This window comes from Callorhinchus milii, unplaced genomic scaffold (assembly GCF_018977255.1).
Source record: "Callorhinchus milii isolate IMCB2004 unplaced genomic scaffold, IMCB_Cmil_1.0 Scaffold10, whole genome shotgun sequence".
Taxonomy (NCBI): Eukaryota; Metazoa; Chordata; class Chondrichthyes; order Chimaeriformes; family Callorhinchidae; genus Callorhinchus; species Callorhinchus milii.
The window spans coordinates 21,648,819-21,667,777 of record NW_024704751.1 but is presented as its reverse complement, the minus strand read 5'-3'; the positions used below and the strand labels follow the sequence as shown (position 1 = coordinate 21,667,777).

Genomic DNA, 18,959 nt, shown 5'->3' with positions numbered 1-18,959 from the left:
CTTCTTGTCTCCCAAAGCCACGGTGAAGATCACAGTAATAATAATAAAACAAAAGCAGAAGTCGCTGGGAACGCTCAGCAGGTCAGGCAGCATCGATGGAGAAAGGAAAGTGATTCAACGTTTCCCCAAAATGTTGATTCACTTTCCTCTCTCCACAGACGCTGCCTGACCTGCTGAGTGTTCCCAGCGACTTCTGCTTTTGTTTCAGATATCCAACATCTGCAGTATTTTGTGTTTAGTAATAATAATAATACGCCTTGTATTTGATATAGCGCCTTATCACATTGTTGAGATGTCTGTTAAAGTCTGTGAGCATCAATAGTTTGAAAGTGCGTCCTGTTGGGGAGCTCCCATGTGGCGAGTGGCTTTGATGTCCCGAGCGGTCATGCCTATGATTGATGTTTTTCCCTGGTGACAGTAAATGTAGATTTAATAATGTCTGATCCCAGGTGGGGGATGGCGGGGTGGTGGGGCGGAGCGGGGTGGTGGGGGGTGAAGTAAATGTTTATGGTTTTGAACCTGGTCAGGTTCATATTGTCAAATGCACGTTATATTTCTGTGACGTGTAAACATTTTTCTGGTAATTTATTAGGATGGAGATCAGCAATATTAATTATTATACCATATCAATTTGGAGCTGTTGCTGATAACCAGCCCCCTGTCTACCAGGTCAGTTATAGTCACCCGGAGTAAACCCCAACCTGGTTATTATGGGATTATCTGATAAACTACACGCTAAGGGGGCGCCCCTTAATGTAAAATACAATGTGAACATTTTCAAAACAACAGCTCGTACTTATGTAAAGCTTTTGACAGAGTGAGGAGCAATGTCACAATGTGCCAACAGCCAGCACTAGAAGCTATTCCTCTGGGCAGCACTGTAACACGCGCACAGGTGTGTAATGTTGTACTGACGTGTGCCTCTTTTTAAAGGTGCCGTCTTCACTGGTAAACAATACCCCAAGATTAGTATAAAGAGATACGAAGAGGAGAGAAAAAAGTGGAAAACTTTTAACTACACATTTCGCTTATTCTTCGTGCTGGTGTCAGGCAAGGAGCAGACCTGCCCCTGAGAGCTTGTGATGTGCATTCAGGTTGTAGGGAGTCTCTGAGGACCGGGGGAAGAGTTCAGAGCTCTTGTCGCAAGATGTTCTCCTGTGATTAATTGACACGTCTCATTGGCAGCAATGCTGCAGATTTATTTACCGAAACCCCAAAACAGACGCCTCTCCAGCCTGATGTCAGTGGGTATAAAGAGTAAGACACGGACGTGGATTCAGTAATTGGCTAAAGGAAGTCCTAAAGAGAGTGAGGCCAAATGGGAGCCATTGAGTAGGCAATTCCAGTGTCCTGACTGACTCTTTTGCACACATGACTGAGCCACTCACACACTCAGTGAGAGGTTACACCGAGCAAAGAGGAACTGAATCGGAGGAATCAATCAAGATTTTAGGGAGTGATTGCAAGATCAATTCAGATGAAGAAGGTCCTCTGGCTCATATGATCTCATCTCTCCAGAACACCCACCCTACCGTCCTCCGATTACAGCATCAAGCTGTCTTTTTAAATGAGTCCCAGGCTTCCTGACTAAACAACAACAACAACAAACAACAACAAATTACATTTACACAGCGTCCTCACACAGGGAGGGCATCCCAAGGCGCTGGACAGTCAGGGATTTGGACCTGAGCAGGGGATTGGGATCAGAGAGGGTGGAAGGCAGTGAGGGTAAGGGTAGGAGTGTGGCTTAACACGCAGTCGATGAAGACAAGCTTTGAAGGAGGCAAGGCAGGAAACAAGGCGAAGGGACTGTGGGACGGAGTTCCAAAGGCTGGGGGCAGAGAGGATGAAGTCCGACCGCCTATGGTGGTTAGCACCCTTCCTGGTATCCTGTTCCAGACCTTAACCCGCTCTGGGTAAAAAAAACATCCTGGTGGCTGTGCTGAGATTGGCCTCTGCAACTCTGGGTGCCTCATGTACTGTTCTGATAACTAAAGTACGCACCTGGGAAATGAAGTATGAAATCAAAATTAAATACGGTTAATTATAGGAATTAAAACAGGAGGCACAGGCACCCTATAGGATTGAACTCACTGAAGTGACATTCGGAACGGCAGGTGAGTAGTTTGGTAATGAAAGGGAAATCACATGAAAACAGGAAGTGAATTTCTGCATCGTGTGGAGTCGGTGATAGTAATAATAATAATCCTTGCATTTGAAATAGTCTTCTCGACATCTCAAAGCGCTTCACAGAATAGACTATAAAGCGAATTGTCTGTATATTTGTGGGTGAAACCTGGCAGTCAATTATACACAGCAGTACCCCACAAACAGTCGTGGATTGAGTGACCAATTTATTATTGGGTTATTCGGTTTATTATTGAAAAGCGATCCACCAATTGACTAACAACCGGATGAATTAGTTGATGGAATGAATTGAATTTAGTCTGTCAGAAACAGTTGATTGACTGAATGACAATGCCATTCAGTCAATCAACTGTTTTGATCATTCTTTCAATCATTCACTCTGTGCTCTCTTCACCCCCCACCCCGCTGATGACAAACCCTCTGTACTGGGAGCTTGTGGCAGTGAAGGTTAATGGGTACTGAGCACTAACACTTCATCTCAGTGCAATGCAGCCCTGCCCTGCACCCACATCCTGCTTCCTTACAGTGAATATTCTCTCTTCAATTCACCTGGAAATGGAAATATGCACAGTCGGGAGGAGTGAGCGTGCGTGCTGTTTGGGTCCAGAGCTCCAGTCACAGGATGTTTACCTGGTTTTAAGGCAGATGCTAATGCAGCCTGGGATCTCGAGGGATCTCAGCCTCGAATTAACAGCAGCACTTGGCCCCAAGGTCATTCCTCAACATCAGAGACAACACGAGTAAATGGAATTAGGTTAGAAGATCAGTCATGATCTTATTAAATGGTGGGGTAGGCTTGAGGGGCCAAATGGCCTACTCCTGCTCTTATGTTTTATGGTCTTATCGTCTAACACTGAAAGGAAGAGCAGCCCCATTGCAAGGCTCTCTCCTCGGGCAAAGGGTTAGGGTTAAAACAGGAGGCACAGGCACCCTATAGGATTGAACTCACTGAAGTGACATTCGGAATGGCAGGTGAGTAATTTGGTAATGAAAGGGAAATCACATGAAAATAGGAAGTGAATTTCTGCATCGTGTGGAGTCGGTGATAGTAATAATAATAATCCTTGCATTTGATATAGTCTTCTCGACATCTCAAAGCGCTTCACAGAATAGACTATAATGTGAGTTGTCTGTATATTTGTGGGTGAAACCTGGCAGTCAATTATACAAAGCAGTGCCCCACTTGGGCACAGGGTCTCTCCTCTGAACCTGGCCAAGATGAGTTCAAAATAATGGCAGATGACAGAGTTGCGACATGCTCGCAGAGAGAGAGAGATCGATGATTGAAGACCAGCAATTGTTGGGGTTCTGTCCACTCTCAATCCTGGAGTCCTGTAGCTCAGTGGTTAGAGCACACGCCTTGCAAGCGAGACACTTGGGTTCAATTCCAGGCAAAGGGTGAAACCTTGGGCAAGTTTCCTTACTCCACATGACTAATAATAACCCCTCCAAAACAAAACAATAATAAATTGGTCATTTTCAATCCACGACTGCTTGTGGGACGCTGCTGTGCGCAATTGGCTGCCGTGTTCGCCCACAAATATACAGTCAATTCACTTTACAGTCTATCCTGTGAAGCGCTTTGGGACGTCGAGAAGATGTGAAAAGCGTTATATCAAATGCAAGGATTATTATTTATTATTATAAATCCAACCTGACAGAGTTTCAGTGTGAGTGAGTGAGCAGCAGCCCTGCAGGGGATTGGGATTAGAGAGGGTGGAGGGCTGGGTGGGGTGGGAGGGTGTCTTAAGGCGTGGTTGAGGAGCTTTGAAGGAGGCAAGCCAGGGAGCGAGGCGAAGGGACTGTGAGAAAGAGTTCCAAATGATGGCGGCAGAGAAGCTGAAGCCATCTGTCCTCTGCCCTTTCCTCTCCTTGCTTTCCCAGCTGATGTTGTGCAGGGTTGGAGGCTGCTGACACCGCAAAGCCGTGACCCAGCAGCAGGAACTCTACAGTGACGAGGAATGAATGGGGGAGAAAATGGACCGCAATAGGAGCAGTTAGTGTGACTGATCAGCCACTTATACCAGGACCTGGTACTGATCTGATCAACTTCACCCTGAAACTAACATGAAATGTAACACTTGCTCCTCGCAGCGACACGCAGGTGCGGGGGCTTAACACAACTATCTGCATTTATATATCGTCCTTCATATACAGCCAGAGCTGCGTACAGTGGGTGGGTGGTGGGGGGGCCAGTGTTACACTGGAGTGTCAGCTTGGACAATGTGATTCCAAGTCCCAATGTGGGGCTTCAACCCACAACCTCTGACTCAGAAGCTGTTACCAGCTGAGCCAGGCTGACATTGTCAGAGAATGATACAGTATCACAATACAATTTACAATATACACAGCGTCTTTCACATCAGGAGGGCATCCCAAAGTGCTTGATAACACTGGCTGGGCAGCAAAACTGGCATGGGAGTTGATGGGGGTGGTAAAAGATGACCGAAGGTGTAGTCAAAGAGGTAGGTTTTGAGCTGAACCTTGAGCGGGAGAGAGAGTGAGTGCTGTGTGGTAATAGGCGAGGAGAAAGCCCATTGCAGCGCATCACAGCACATGGTAGCACACTGCAATTGCTGATCATTCAAGACATTAATGAGTCAACATGCGAAGACAGTACAGCAGTAATTACATTTTAAATCATTCCTGAGGCAAGATTTGCAGGAGCTCATTTCAACTGATAATTCAGAACATTTCAAAGAAAATAACTAAACCAACAGCAGGAGTTCTGTCATCTTTATTGAACCAGCCTATACTCCCTCTGTGATTGTGGGCCATTCAGTAGAGCTAGTTACTCTGGGCTCAAAGGTCTCACTGTTGAAAACATGTAACCGAACACAGCTGTGGCTATCATAGGGATTAATGGTTGTTGTGGTAACGGCTCACAGATACATGGAAAGGCTGCCAAGCCTGAAATGTATTTCAGAATTATTGAAAACAATCCATCAGTGAAGGACACTCAAGCTTTGGTGCCCAAACTGGCCCATTATTGCTGCTCAAACACACTGAAAATGTCCCTTTATTGAATGTCTTACTGTTTGTATGTATTCATTATGTATTCAACGTGCATCAATGATGTGTCTGCCTGTTGATAGACCAAACAAGCCCGGCTCCAGGTGGATTGGGGGCAGAAGTGCCCTTGTGCCTTGTGTTGTGACATAGTCTCAGACCTGAATAGTGACAGGGTTTCAGCACTCTGGGACACTAACCTGCATGAAGCACCTGTATCAATGCAAGTTGTTGCTGAAACAACAGGCAGCAAATATATGGTTGAAAAATCTTTAACATATTCTCTTCAATTTTTATTCTTTTGTTTCAAATTTTTACAAATCTCTTCTCTAAAACCTTTCACCTTCTCTAGATTTGCCTCATTTATTTTCCAGTTAAAGGCTTGCTGATATACACCCATTTCCAATTCCAGCACAGTCACAGAAGAGACCATGGCTGAATGACCCGAAGAGACTCTAAACCGAGGTCCATTCCATTCCAACAATCTATCTCTGGGATTTCCAGGTGTAGTTGGAATGCCTGGAGTTCTCAGTTTGGTTTGGATGCTCTTAAGCATGGTGATGGGTTTTCGCATGTGTCAGACACCTAGCTACCCTCAATCCGGTTCTCTCAGCCTTTGCCCGACATAGTTGATCAGCTTTTATCCCTTTGCCTGTTGTACACTATCAACGACAGGCTGGTGTGGGTTTTATCTGGTGCTGGCGGAAATGGAAATGACAAAGATTGTGTCAGTGACAGGGACCTGCCTCACGCCAGCAGTACCTGAGCCCTACCCTTTCCACAGACACAGCACCAATCAGAAACAGCAGAGTAATTGGTTGGAGCAGCAGGTGAGAACTTCCTTCAGCTCTGCACAATTTGTTCTATTTGCTTAACACCAGAGAGAGAGTGGACTGCATGAGCAATAGCCACCAGTGCAACCCTGAGCTTTGCCAACACTGATAGAGATCCTCCACTGCCTTGGCCTCTCCACCTGCCATCCAAGGAGCGTTCAGGGTAGGTTTGTGCAATTCTTCATTTTGTTCCTTACTTCTCTGTGTGTTTTCTGCCTTTACTTGAAGGAACGTATTCCTGGCAGAGCCCGTACTTTGTAAAGATGGGCAGCTGACCCTTCAGCAAGTTTTCACAGTCAAGGATTATGCGATGGGCAGAGAGTCACTCAGAGCAACTTCACTGTGGATTTAACGTGCTGTTACAATTTCCTTTTGGGTTGGGGTTTTGGGGGCTAATGGTCAGATTTGTGTTCGGAGAGGACAATCTCTGCCCTGGGAAAGATCTTGTATAATAGACATTGAGACGCTTCCCCAGAAATACCCTCGTTTGTTTTTGCGAGTAAGTTTAATGAGCGACAAGTTAAAAACTATTGTTGCTGAGCAGATCCGCCTGGAACTGGCTCTGATATAAACGTGCAGGGGGATCAATTAGACTTAAGCAGCGTTCAACACAATACCATTGCTGAGCAAATCACTGCAGTTACAAAGAGGAGGTTGATAGTATTATTCCCGTTGGTACTTGTAACCCTTTGATTGCTGTTTATTGCTGAATTATTATTCTCGAGTGTTAAAATCTCATCAACAATTGAAAGCAGTTCATCTTTGTCGGGATACTTTGCTTTTGGCTGTTTGGGGAATTTCTGTGCAGTTTGTATTGCTCAGGGCAGATGTTGGCTGCTGGGTTGATGTATAAAACTGAGTTACCTCTCAAGTAAAGTGTGGTGACCTTAAAGCCTTTGTTCTGGTTTACTTCTGAATTGCTTTCCTCGTCCACACAATAATTAAACACTGACACCTACTCGGCAGCACCTTCACAGGATTTTACTGGAAAGTGTAGGACTGTCTAATTGGTAGGTTAACCCGGCAGACATTTTTGCTCACAGCAACGTCCCAAAAACAGCCATAAACTGAATGATCAATTTTATTTAGAGGATTGTTGACCAAGAAACTGGGAGAAACTCCCGTCTGTTTTTCAGTTGTGCCCTGGGATCTCTAACGTTCATCTGAACAGGCACAGATGGGAACTTGGTTTAATGTCTCATCCTAAGGTTAGCATCTCTGACAATAGAGTACTCTCCCCACCACTGCCCTGGAGTCTCGGCTTAGACCATAGGCACCAAACTTGGTCAAGTTTTCAGCCTAACTGCTCCCACTCACTGGAACTCCATCCTGGAGTCCCTTCGACTCACCTCTTCCCTCCTCTCTCAAGATCCACCTCAAGACTTCCTGGTTGATTGTGCCTTCGATCATCTTTCCCCTTCTCCGCCCCCTACACACACACCCTGAAATCCCCGGCTCCAGCTCAGGTACCCGGCCAGGAATGTCAAACACAAAGGGTTTTCCTCCCAATGTAAAAAGTGCTGAATGAATGCAATTTGTGGTTGGATTGTTTTAGATTATAAACTTGTCAAACACAGTCAGCTTTGTTGGATCTGCAGACGGCTTCTCAATGTTTTGTGTCGTGGCTGTTGTAACCAGGCGCTCCTTTAGTTAATGTTAATATTGTTAGTTCTGCTTCTCGGTGGACTCAGTGTTAGCCCATGAGCGCATTTTGTTTTAAAGTGAAGCCAGGACAGACCTGCAGCAAGCCTGCCATTCAGCTGTGACTGTCAAACCATCCAAATCCTCCCCTGACCTGTTCAGTCCTGTCTCAAATTTAAAGCTGAAATTAGGCTCCCAAGCTGAGACCAGGTGGAATTTCAGGGCTCAGTGTTTTTTTGTGATGAACGACAGGAATCAATCATCAGAAAGGAGAGAGAGAGATAATATGCCACTGACTGATCTGTGGCTGTGGCTTAGTTCACAATCGTTCGCTATTGGATTTCCTGCCTTTTCGGAGCTCACGTTCCCCAGATTTGCCATTTGTGTTGCGTTTCCCCCCAGATACAGTGAGGAAAAGACAACTGGGGCTGTGGAAAGCGTTGCCATAGTAACCAAGCCCCCCCCCCCCCCCACCCTCCCTCCCCCACTCCCCGGCCCCCCCACCCCCCTCCCCAAGCATGACGCTGCTGTATTTTCTAGGCCAGGGAGCAGGCCACGCACAGTGGGTAATTCTGCAGGGAATTTCAGAGACACAAACACAGTGAGATGTTCCATGTGGGTCTAAACATGCAACAAGTAAACAACCCTCATGTTTGTTCAGGGGCTGATATGTTGAAGGGGAAGTAATGACTGTCTCTGCTTGTGGACAGAGTCGCTATTCAGTGGCAAATCCGCTCTCTCTCCTTCCTCTTTCTGATGATTGATTCCGTCAGTTCTGGCAAAAGTTCATAAGCTTGAAACGTTAACTCATTTCCTCTCTCCATGGATGCTGCCTGACCTGCTGGGTGTTCCCAGCGGCTTCTGTATTTATACGTCTCAGCAAATGTTTTATCCTGCCCCCTGCCCATTACCCCAAGGCTCCATCCTTGGCCCCCTTTTTCTTATCTATATGCTCCCTCTTGGTGATGTCATCTGCAGACATGGGGTCAACTTTCACATGTATGTGGATGACATAAAAAGTCTACTTCTCTTCCTCCACCCACTTGATGTCTTGTCATGTTGTTTGATGGACATCAAGGCCTGGATTGAGCGCAAATTTCCTGCAGCAGAATATCGGCATGATGGAAGCCATACTCTGGCTCCCATCAATGCCTGTGGGTCTGAACTCCTCAACCTCCCAGGTTCTCCCTCAGATTTTCCGAACCTGTGTGCAACTTAGGCATCAGGTTTGATCCCCAGCTTTCCTTCTCCCCCACATCATTCCCTGATCAGTAACACTTTTTTCCACCTGCTCACATTGCCCGTCTCCATCCACACCTCACAACAAAAGCAGCCGAAACCCTCGTCCACACGTTTGTCACTTCCCGGCTGAACTATTCCAGTGCCCTCCTCGCTGGTCTTCCTAGCTCCACCGTACACAAAATCCAATTAATTCAAAACTCCGCTGCCTGGATTCTCACCCAACAAAACTCTGTAACCCCATCACCCCAATCCTTGCCAGGCTCCACTGGCTCCCAATCACCAAACAGATCAATATCAAGATCCTCTCACTCGTTTTTAAATCCCTCATGCGCTCACACCTCCCTACCTATCTGATATGCTCACCCCCGCCCCCCCCCCCCCCACTCCACCATCCGCTGCCTCCGCTCGGCTGGCTCCAGCCTCCAGTTTGTCCCTCATTCCCTCCGCTCCATCATCAGTGGCCGTGCCTTCAGCCACTATGCCCCGAAACTCTGGAACTCTCTCCATCCGTCCCTCCGCCTTGCCCCCTCCCTCCCCGGCTTCGAATTCCTAAAGTGCTTCTTTTTTGATCGTGCTTACGGTCCCCTCCCTCTCCCCCTGGCTCGAGGCCAGACTTCACCACTGTCAAGCGCTCCGGGACAGTATCCCGTGTGAAAGGCGCTATGTAAATGCAAGTTGTTGTTGTGATCTGCACTTACACATGCATCTCCAGTCAATAATAACATCTACATTTGATATAGCGCCTTTTACAATGGCAGGACGTCTCAAAGTGCTTCACAGGATTTATTCTAAAGTGAAGTGTTTGTGTGTTTTGTGGGCAAACACAACAGCCAATTTGCACCCAGTGCCGTCCCGCTAACAGCCATGAAGTGAGTTACTGATTTTATTTGGGGGATGGTTGGCCAGGACACTGGGAGAAAAACTTTTCCAACGACACCACGGGATGTTTAACGTCCACCTGAACAGACACAGCGGAGGCCTCGTTTAATGTCTTGTCCTCTCCCTCGTCATCACCATCTCTCAGTCTAGATCAGGTGACAGCGCATTTAAGTCAGCTTTTGAGTAGTTACCCGATGGCGATCCCAGTGGCTAAAAGTATGAATTAAACGTTGTCACTAACAACAGTGAGTCACTGTCTGCACAAAGCTGGAGCAGGTCCACAACCTGAACTCTCCAGTGTTACCTCCCAGGTCAAGGTCACTTCACTTTACAAGGAATCCTGTGAAATGCTTCAAGATGTGATAAGGCACTGAGTTAAATGCAAGGATTATAATATTATTGTTATTATTACCCGATTCATCCTTATGTGTAAGCCGTGGAGATGAAGACTTGAAAATAAAGAGCAAAAATCAGAACTTGGGTTTGATTCAGATCACATTCACAGTGATGGTCCCCTGCCAGCAGGCGTCACTGCAGCACCCAGTAATGTGTGACACTCAGGAACATTGGTCCCTAAAGGAGACTGGGTTCCTGTCGAGGCAAATTCACTCTACGTCAACCGATGCCTTGAACAGGGAGCTGGACTGACTGAGAAATGGGATTGCGGGTATAGGGGAGTAACAGCTCTGCTTGATTTCCGTGGGAGGGGGTGTTGGAGTTTTGAATGGGGGAGGAAAACAGGGGAGGAACATGGAGTAACCATGTGCGAGGTATGGAGACCCCAGGTTTGATAAACCTTTGAAGGTTTCAGGTTTCCAAAATCTTGTGCACAAACTCCGAAGCGCCCTGAAAATCCTAAATACTTCCCAGAGCAACAATATCAACACAAAAATAATAATCATCCCTGCATTTGATGTAGCGCATTATCATGTAAACAAGACATGTCAGACCACTTCACAGGATATACACTAAAGAGATGTGACTATGTACTTGTGAGCGAAGGAGGCAATTTGACACAGCATTGCCCCACAATCAGCCATGGAGCCAATCCAATACAACATCAGCCTATCAGGCGGTGACTGGCTGAAACATACAGCTGTTTGGCCGAGAAGTCCTCCATTGCCTTCCTCCTCCCTATCTCTGTGACCTGCTAACTCCATTCTGGCCTGTCTGCTCCCTCCACTCGGTGGGCTCCCCAATCCCTCCAGCCCCAACATCGGCAGTCAGGCAATCAGCTTTCTGCCCCCATCCTTTGGAACTCCATCCCATAATCCCTTTGCCTCGCCCCTCCCTCCCTTGCTTCCTTCAAGGCCTATTTCAAGACCTTTCTCTTCGACTGCACCTTCTGTCATTCTCTAACCCTCCTTGCCCTCCACCCTCCCTGATCCCAACCCCCAGATCGGGTACAAATCCTTGCCTGTTCAGCACCGTGGGATGTCTTCCCAATGTGAAAGGCACCGTGTAAATGTTATTTGTTGTTGTTGATGAGGCCGGAATCCCACTTTCTCCTTAAAAGCTGAGCATTGGGGCCGCGGGACGGGGGTGACAGTGGGGGGCACTGGGGGACAGAGAGAGGGCCGCAGGGGAAGTAAATATTGAACAAAACTCAGATAGACAAAAATGACCTACAAAAATATACAGTCAATTTTTTAAGGCAAATCCCATGAAATGCTTTGAGAAGTCTGATTTGAGGGGCGCTATATCAAATGCAAGACTGATTATTGTTATTTTTTATTTGATGTTTCTGTAATTAATGGTTACTGACTGGGCACTCGGCAAAGGTCAGGGGTGAATTGCAGTTCCACTCACTGTTGTTCAAACTATTTCAGATCCACTCGGTGACCTGTGCCCCACAGTGAAGAATGGTGATCAGAAGAAATCACATCCAAATGTTAACAGGTATTTGCTATTTAACAATTATTTGCTATTTGTTATTTCTGTCTTCAAAAACGCTGTGAAATACATTGGCAAGATTTACTCTGCAGATGGTAATGACAGAAAGACAATTTGTCACAAATAGCGAGGAAGCAATAACGATATATTCTATTAATTTCACCAGATTCCACGCCTCCTCTGTCACTGGGGTGCAAGCGTGGAGGGAGGAGAATATAAGAACATAAGAATTAGGAGCAGGAGTAGGCCATTTGGCCCTTCGTGCCTGCTCCGCCATTCAATAAGATCATGGCTGATCTTCTCACCTAACTCTGATTATGGTTACCAGCCCTCAACAATGTAAAAATATTAGTTTTTTCTCTCTGCGAGTTAATTACCTCTCCCTCTCCCAGGCCTAAACTGCCTTTTACTCAAAAAACATTCTGGAGACCATCCTCCTCCCCTACGTCCCCTTTCCCTCACCCCATAGATGGTCTACACCAGCCCCTCCTTACTCCATGGCCCCTCCCACTCCCCTCTCCCTACACTCCTTTGCTAAGATTACTCCCCCATCCCTCTCAAACACCTTCTCCCAGATGAAGCCCACCACCTGCTGCCTTGACCTCCCTCCCCACCCAGCTGCTGGTCACCCAAATCCCCTCCTTTCTCCGCTGCTGGGTGACACAGTCACTCTCCTCATGTTCTGTTCCTCTCCCCCTTATAACCGCTGTCATCAGTCCCCTCCTCAAAAAAACACCCTCGACACCCTGGGTAAGCTTCCACATGTATGCGTACGACCCACAAATCTACTTCTCCTCCAGCTCCGACTCCGGGTTCATCGAGGTTCAGTTGGTTTGTCTAATGGACATCAGCGCCTGGTTGAGTGCAAACTGCTTGCAACTAAACATCGACAAAACGTTGGCTTCCGTCAATATTTTCTCTCCTGCGGCTCTGACTTCCTCAACCTCCCTGGGCTTTCCCTCAGACTCACCAAACCAGTGCGTAACCTAGGCATCAGGTTCGACCCCAGTTGTCCTTCCTTCCCCACATCCAGTCCCTGACCAGGACCGCCTTCCTCCACCTCCACCACATTGCCCATCTCTGACCGTTCCTTACCCCAAATGCAGCTGAAACACTCGTCCATATGTTTGTCACCTCCCGACTGGACTTCTCAAATGCCCTCTTTTCTGGTCTCTCCAGCTCCACCGTACACAGCATCCAACTGATCCAAAACTCCGCCACCCGCATACTCACCCGCACTAAACTCCGTACCCCCATCACCCCAGCTGTAGCCAGGCTCCGCTGGCTCCCTATCGCAGAACAGATCGATTTCAAGATACTCTCACTTGTTTTCAAATCTTTCATGCCCTGCACCTCCCTCCCTCTCCGACCTGCTCACCCCACAACCTACTACCCGCTGCCTCAGCTCGACTGGCTCCGGCCTCCTGTATGTCCTTCGTGGCCTCCATTCCACCATTGGTGGCCGCGCTTTCAGTCACTACACCACAAAACTCTGGAACACTCTTCCTCTATCCCTCTGACTTTCCCCTTCCTCCCCCAACTTCAAGTCGCGCCTGAAGACCTTCTTATTCGACCGTGGCTACGGTCACCTCCCCCTCCCCCCAGCTCGGTGTCATGCTCCGCCACTGTCAAGTGCTCTGGGACGCTGCCCACCATGAGGGGCGCGATAAATGCAAGTTATTGTTGTTCTAAGTTTCGTTCCTGGTGGATTATTATTTATTTTGATTATTGAAAGATTTGGGCCAAAGAATGTTGGCAGTAATAGTGTCAGTCAGAGCGATGGAGCACTGACACCGAGGTTTAGTGAAAAGGATAGTGCTGTAATTATTTCACATGTCAAATAGGCTGTGTTTAGCTTGGAGTTTTCACCTCTGCACTCTCCTCCGCAGGTTTTCTGCTGTTTTATTCATTTGCTCTCTCCACAAATGCTATGAGTTACTACAATGATTCCCTGTTCAACGACTCCAGCACAGGTACTGACTTTGCTCAGCCAATCTACAAAACCTTTAGCCTCGGGATGGTCTAATTATTCTCCAGAATGAATTGTTCTAATTGTTCTGGGAGAATGGTCACGTCTTGTTCTGTGGTTTCCTATGCACACACAGGCCACTGAACTATGAACTTTCAATCAATGACTTATTGGCTGCATTGAAGTACGCCATGCGCAGGGCTCCATTCAAAACAAGCGCAGGAAACCCAGTCTTGACCTGTCAGTGAATTCGCACTTACTGACCACAGTGATGAAGTATCACGTGCACAGTGCAATGGTAGTCCATTGAAACAAGTGCAGAAAACGAGGTTTGCAGGGCTGTGGGGGAGTGGGGTTGATGGGGGCTATGGGGAGAGACCGGGGGAGTGGGGTTGATCAGGGCTATGCAGAGAAAGCAGTGGAGTGGGGTTGATTTGGAAGCTCTTTTCAAAGAGCAGCACAGACACGATAATAATAATAATAATAATAATCCTTGCATTTGATATAGCGCTTTTCACGTCGAGAGGACGTCCCAAAGCGCTTCACAGAATAGACTGTAAAGTGAATTGACTGTATATTTGTGGGCGAACGCGGCAGCCAATTGCGCACAGCAATGTCCCACAAACAGTCGTAGATTGAAAATGACCAATTTATTATTGTTTTTTTGTTTTGGAGGGATTATTATTAGGCTCTGTGTGGAGTAAGGAAACTTGCCCAAGGTTTCGCCCTCTGCCTGGAATTGAACTCAGATCTCTCGCTTGCAAAGCGAGAGCTCTAACCACTGAGCTGTACAATTCTATGAATAAGTAATGTGCTTGTCTGTCTGTTTGCCTAATTAACTGACAAACTGTCTATCTACATTTTTTTATTTAGACAGTACAACACTATTCAATATGACTGATTATAATACAACATGGAGTTCAGAAACAAATACAATGGTGACACTGACTGCCTTGCCACCTAATGTAAGTTTCACTCAGATTTATACAGAATATGCAGCACAAAAACAGGTCATTTGGCCCAACCAGTCCATGGCGGTGTTTATACTCTGTGAGTCAAAGTGTAATTCCCAAACCACAAGTGGGAGCTATGTCCCAAGGCTGAAAACCAGGAATGCTACCCATAAGACCACGGGGGAGGTTTCTGACAGTATTCCTTCAACAACAATATTATATTTGTATAACGCCTTTCACATCCCAAGACGCTGGACAATTAGTGTTTCGGACCTGAGCTGGTGGTCAGGATTGGGAAGGGTGGAGGGCGGGGGGGAAGGAGCAAGGTCATGGAGGGCTTTGAAGGTGAGGACCAGGAGGCTAATGTCACGAAGCCCGGTGTGGGAGAGGACACGGGCTGCAGAGTTCTGGATGATCTGCAGCCTATGGAGAGAGGAGTTGGGGGCCGACAAGCAGTGAGATTGCATAGTGAAGCCTGGATGTTATGAAGGTGTGTGTGAGGGTCTCGGGGGCTGCGGTGTGTGACAGTGGCGGAGCCGGGTGATGTTGTGGAGGTGGGGAAGGCAGAGCGGGTCATGGCGCAGAGGTGGGGTAGAAAGGATAGTTGAGGGTCAATCAAGACCCCAAGGTTCCTGCCCGGCTCAGTGAGGGGGAGTGAGCCCCATGGATGGTGATGCTGTCAACGCCTGAGGTGTTGAGGCGTTGACGGGAGCCAATCAGGAGCCTCGGTCTTGTTGACGTTCAACTGAAGAAAGTTCACTCTCATCCAGGACTTGACGTCTGACAGACATTGTGTCAGGACAGCAGTGGGTCCTGGAGTCGAGGGTGGAGGCAGAGAGATAGAGTTGGGTGTCATTCGCGTACATGTGGAAGTTGACCCCATGTCTGTGGATGATGTCACCAAGAGGGACATATAGATATTGAAGAGGAGGGGAACAAGGACAGAGCCCTGAGGAACACCGCACGAGACGGTGCGGGGACTGGAGGGGAAAATGTTTGTGTAGATAAAGTGGAGACGGTGTGAGAGGTACGATCTGAATCAGTCAATGACAGAACAGAACAAAGGGGGGAGTAGGTGGTGGGGGCACGGGGGGAAATATAAACACCTGCCTGTTCCTGTGCCCTCTCTCACTTTATGTCTAAATGTTACTATTTAAACTGGAAATGAAATAAATGATACACGATGTAAGGAGAGGACCTCTCCGCACGTTGTCAGCCTCTATTCTGACACTTTCATAGTTCCGTGTAAAGAGACGACATGGGGGAGGGGAGGAGGTGGTACAGTGAGGTGTTTCTAATGGGATTTCTTATTCCTTGTACACCAATATCAAAACCTCAAAGTCTTGAATTACTGGAGACATTTAATAAAGAGCTTTTCATGTCAATTTTGTTACAGTTTTCCTGCCAGACATTTAACTGTACGGGATCCATGTGTTACGAAGATTATAACAAAACCGGTCAGGAATGCCCTGCTTCCTCCATGTTCTGTCAGGTATGTTGTCTGTTATGCGTGTCGTACGAGAACACGGAATCTGCATAGAAAGCACATATATGACTAGTGCATTACAACACGGCTCAGCAGACAGTGGTCTCCTGTGTGGCCACAGTTACTTACACCTGAAAACGGCTCAATTCCATGGCCCAGTGCAGGAGCTGCCAATCAGCGCTGTGTGTGTGTGTGTGTGTGGAGGGGGAGGTGAGTGCTGTGTGCGTGTGTGGCTGCTGCGTTTCTCCCCAGAATACTCCGTGTATATCCTGTGTAGCGCTTTGCGACATCTCAATGCTGTGATGAGGCACAGTATCATATACACAGATTATTATGGAGTCCTGTAGCTCAGTGGTTAGAGCACTCGCTTTGCAAGCGAGTGACCTGAGTTCAATTCCAGGCAGAGGGCGAAACCTTGGGCAAGTTTCCTTACTCCACACAGAGCCTAATAATAATCCTCCAAAACCAAAAACAATAATAAATTGGTCATTTTCAATCTACGACTGTTTGTGGGACATTGCTGTGCGCAATTGGCTGCCGCGTTCGCCCACAAATATACAGTCAATTCACTTGACATTATATTCTGTGAAGCGCTTTGGGACGTCCTCCCGACGTGAAAAGCGCTATAATCAAATGCAAGGATTATTATTATTATTATAGTATTAATAAAAAGCCGTTAGGCCCCGTCTTCAGTCACGGAGTTTGTGAGCGTGAATTTCTCCAGCGCTGTCTGTCCGTTGACTAACGTTTAGTTTCTGGCACAGCTTTATCGCATCAGTAACTCCTCATACTGGGGGGGCTGCCATCCCAGCTGTGTGGGCACCGAGGGTCTGTGCGGGAACTCGTCACTAGACATGTGTATGATGGAGTGCTGCAACACCACGCTCTGCCTGATGCTGAACGGAGATACGCAGTACATCGAGGGCTTAGCCGGTACTTCACCTCTTTTAAAACAGCCTGACTGTGCCACCACACACACCAACCCCCCCTATCCTAGCCCCCTCACCCCAAAACCCCAGCCCCTCAAACCCCAACCTTCCCCCGATTGACAGATCTCACACCTTACAACAAGATTCCATTTATAGAGCGCCTTTCACGTCGGGAGGATGTCCCAAGGCACTGGACAGTTGGGTCAGGACCCGAGCATTGGGGGGGAAATGGTCAGGGTGAGGGGAGGGAAGGGAGGGAGCGAGGAGTGGGGAAATGGTCAGGGTGAGGGGAGGGAAGAGAGGGAGCGAGGAGGGGGTAGAGAGTTGAGAGGGGAGCTGAAGGCTGAAGGTCAAAGAGAAAGGTCTCGAGACCGACCTTGAAGGAGGAAAGGGAGGAGGCGGCGAAGGCACTGGGGGATGGAGTTCCAGAGCCTAAGGGCTGAGAGGCTGAAGGCCACCGATGGTAGGGCGGTTGGGGCGGGGGATGTGGAGCAGACCGGAGCCGGAGGAACGGAGGGTACGGGCAGGTAGGTAGGGGATAGTAGGTCGGAGAGGTAGGAGGGAGCGAGGCCGTGAATGGCCTTGTAGGTGAGGATGAGGATCTTGAATTCGATCCTCTGGGGGATGGGGAGCCAGTGGAGGTGAGCGAGGGTGAGGGTGAGGGTGAGGGCGAGGGTGGGAGTGATGTGGGCGCGGTGTCTGGTGCGGGACAGTACATGAGCTGCAGAGTTCTGAATGACCTGCAGTGTGGAGGGAGGGCCGGGAAGGCCGACGAGGAGAGAGTTCCCGTAGTCCAGCCTTGAGGTGATACACGATGTAAGGAGCGGTTCGCGTAGTCCAGCCTTGGACCAGAGTTTCAGCAGCGTGAGGGGTGAGGTAGTGCCGTAGTCTGGCGATGTTGGGACCTTAACTATAAACACAGGCCTCTCCCCTCACATGGTTAGAACATTCACCCACATCCAGGGCCTTCAATTCAACTTGAATTCTCTTTATTTAAAAGCTGAAATAATGTTGGGTTACAGTCATTCTCACTTTGCCAAACTCTATCACAGACATAATCTGTAGTGAATGATTCTGATTCACATCTTCTGACCTGTCCAGCGCTTTGGGATATGTAATTTTGTTGTTGTTGTGAGGTCACACAGGTAGGGCGGGGCGAAACCATGTTGGGGGCTGGGGAGGGATGTTAAATGTGAGAACAAGGATTTTGAACTTGATCTGCTGGGGGATGGGGAGCTGAGTGAGCAGCGGTGATGGGCTTGTGGAGCAGGACACCAGAGGACATGAGCTACAGAGTTCAGGATGACCTGAGGCTTGTGGAGGGAGGAGCTGGGAATCTGGCAAGTAGAGCGATGGCGTAATCAAGCCTGGACGTAATGCAAGTGTTGATTAGGGTCTCGTAGCAAATAATAAATTCGGCTTGTGTTTCTTCCCATGCTCCCCCCTGATTGTACCCCCTTCCTCAGTCCATCCTCATTGTTGTGGTTTATTTGTAGAATAAATGCTCATTCAACCAAAACTTTTGTTTTTTTTAGTAAACATTTCAAGTTCCAAACCTCCTATGACTCAGCCCTCAACGCAGCCCTCAACGCAGCCCTCAACGCAACCCTCAACGCAACCCTCAACGCAACCCTCAACGCAGCCCTCAACAACAGCCACAGAACCTGTAACATTTCCTACAAATGTGAGTTTTGAAGCTGAATTATATTTTTATTCATCAAATTCCTACATTCCTGAAATGAGCTCAATCTTGTTTTCCTCTCTTTACGACAGGGTTTAATCTGTGCCACCTTTTCATGCAATGGAGATAATTGTTACAATGGGAGGACTGAAGAGACAGCGAAATGCCCCCTTAGCAGCAATTACTGTGAGGTGAGGCTCAAGAGATAAATATATAACCTCAACAATTTACACTTGAGCACAGTCCCTGCCCGCTCTCTGTAACTCTACCCGCTCTCTGGGGGTTGGGGAGGGGGC

General features: G+C 47.8%; 1 protein-coding gene across 1 annotated transcript; it reads left to right on the top strand.

Moving 5' to 3' along the window:
* Positions 1-5,746: 5,746 nt before the first annotated feature.
* Positions 5,747-18,483, top strand: LOC103187471. Its single transcript, XM_042338631.1, has 7 exons — positions 5,747-6,153; positions 11,582-11,651; positions 13,535-13,618; positions 14,488-14,579; positions 15,964-16,059; positions 16,818-16,986; positions 18,479-18,483. The coding sequence occupies exons 2-7, from the start codon at positions 11,615-11,617 to the stop codon at positions 18,481-18,483; spliced, it is 483 nt and encodes a 160-aa protein (XP_042194565.1). The 5' UTR covers positions 5,747-6,153; positions 11,582-11,614.
* The last annotated feature ends 476 nt before the right edge of the window (positions 18,484-18,959 follow it).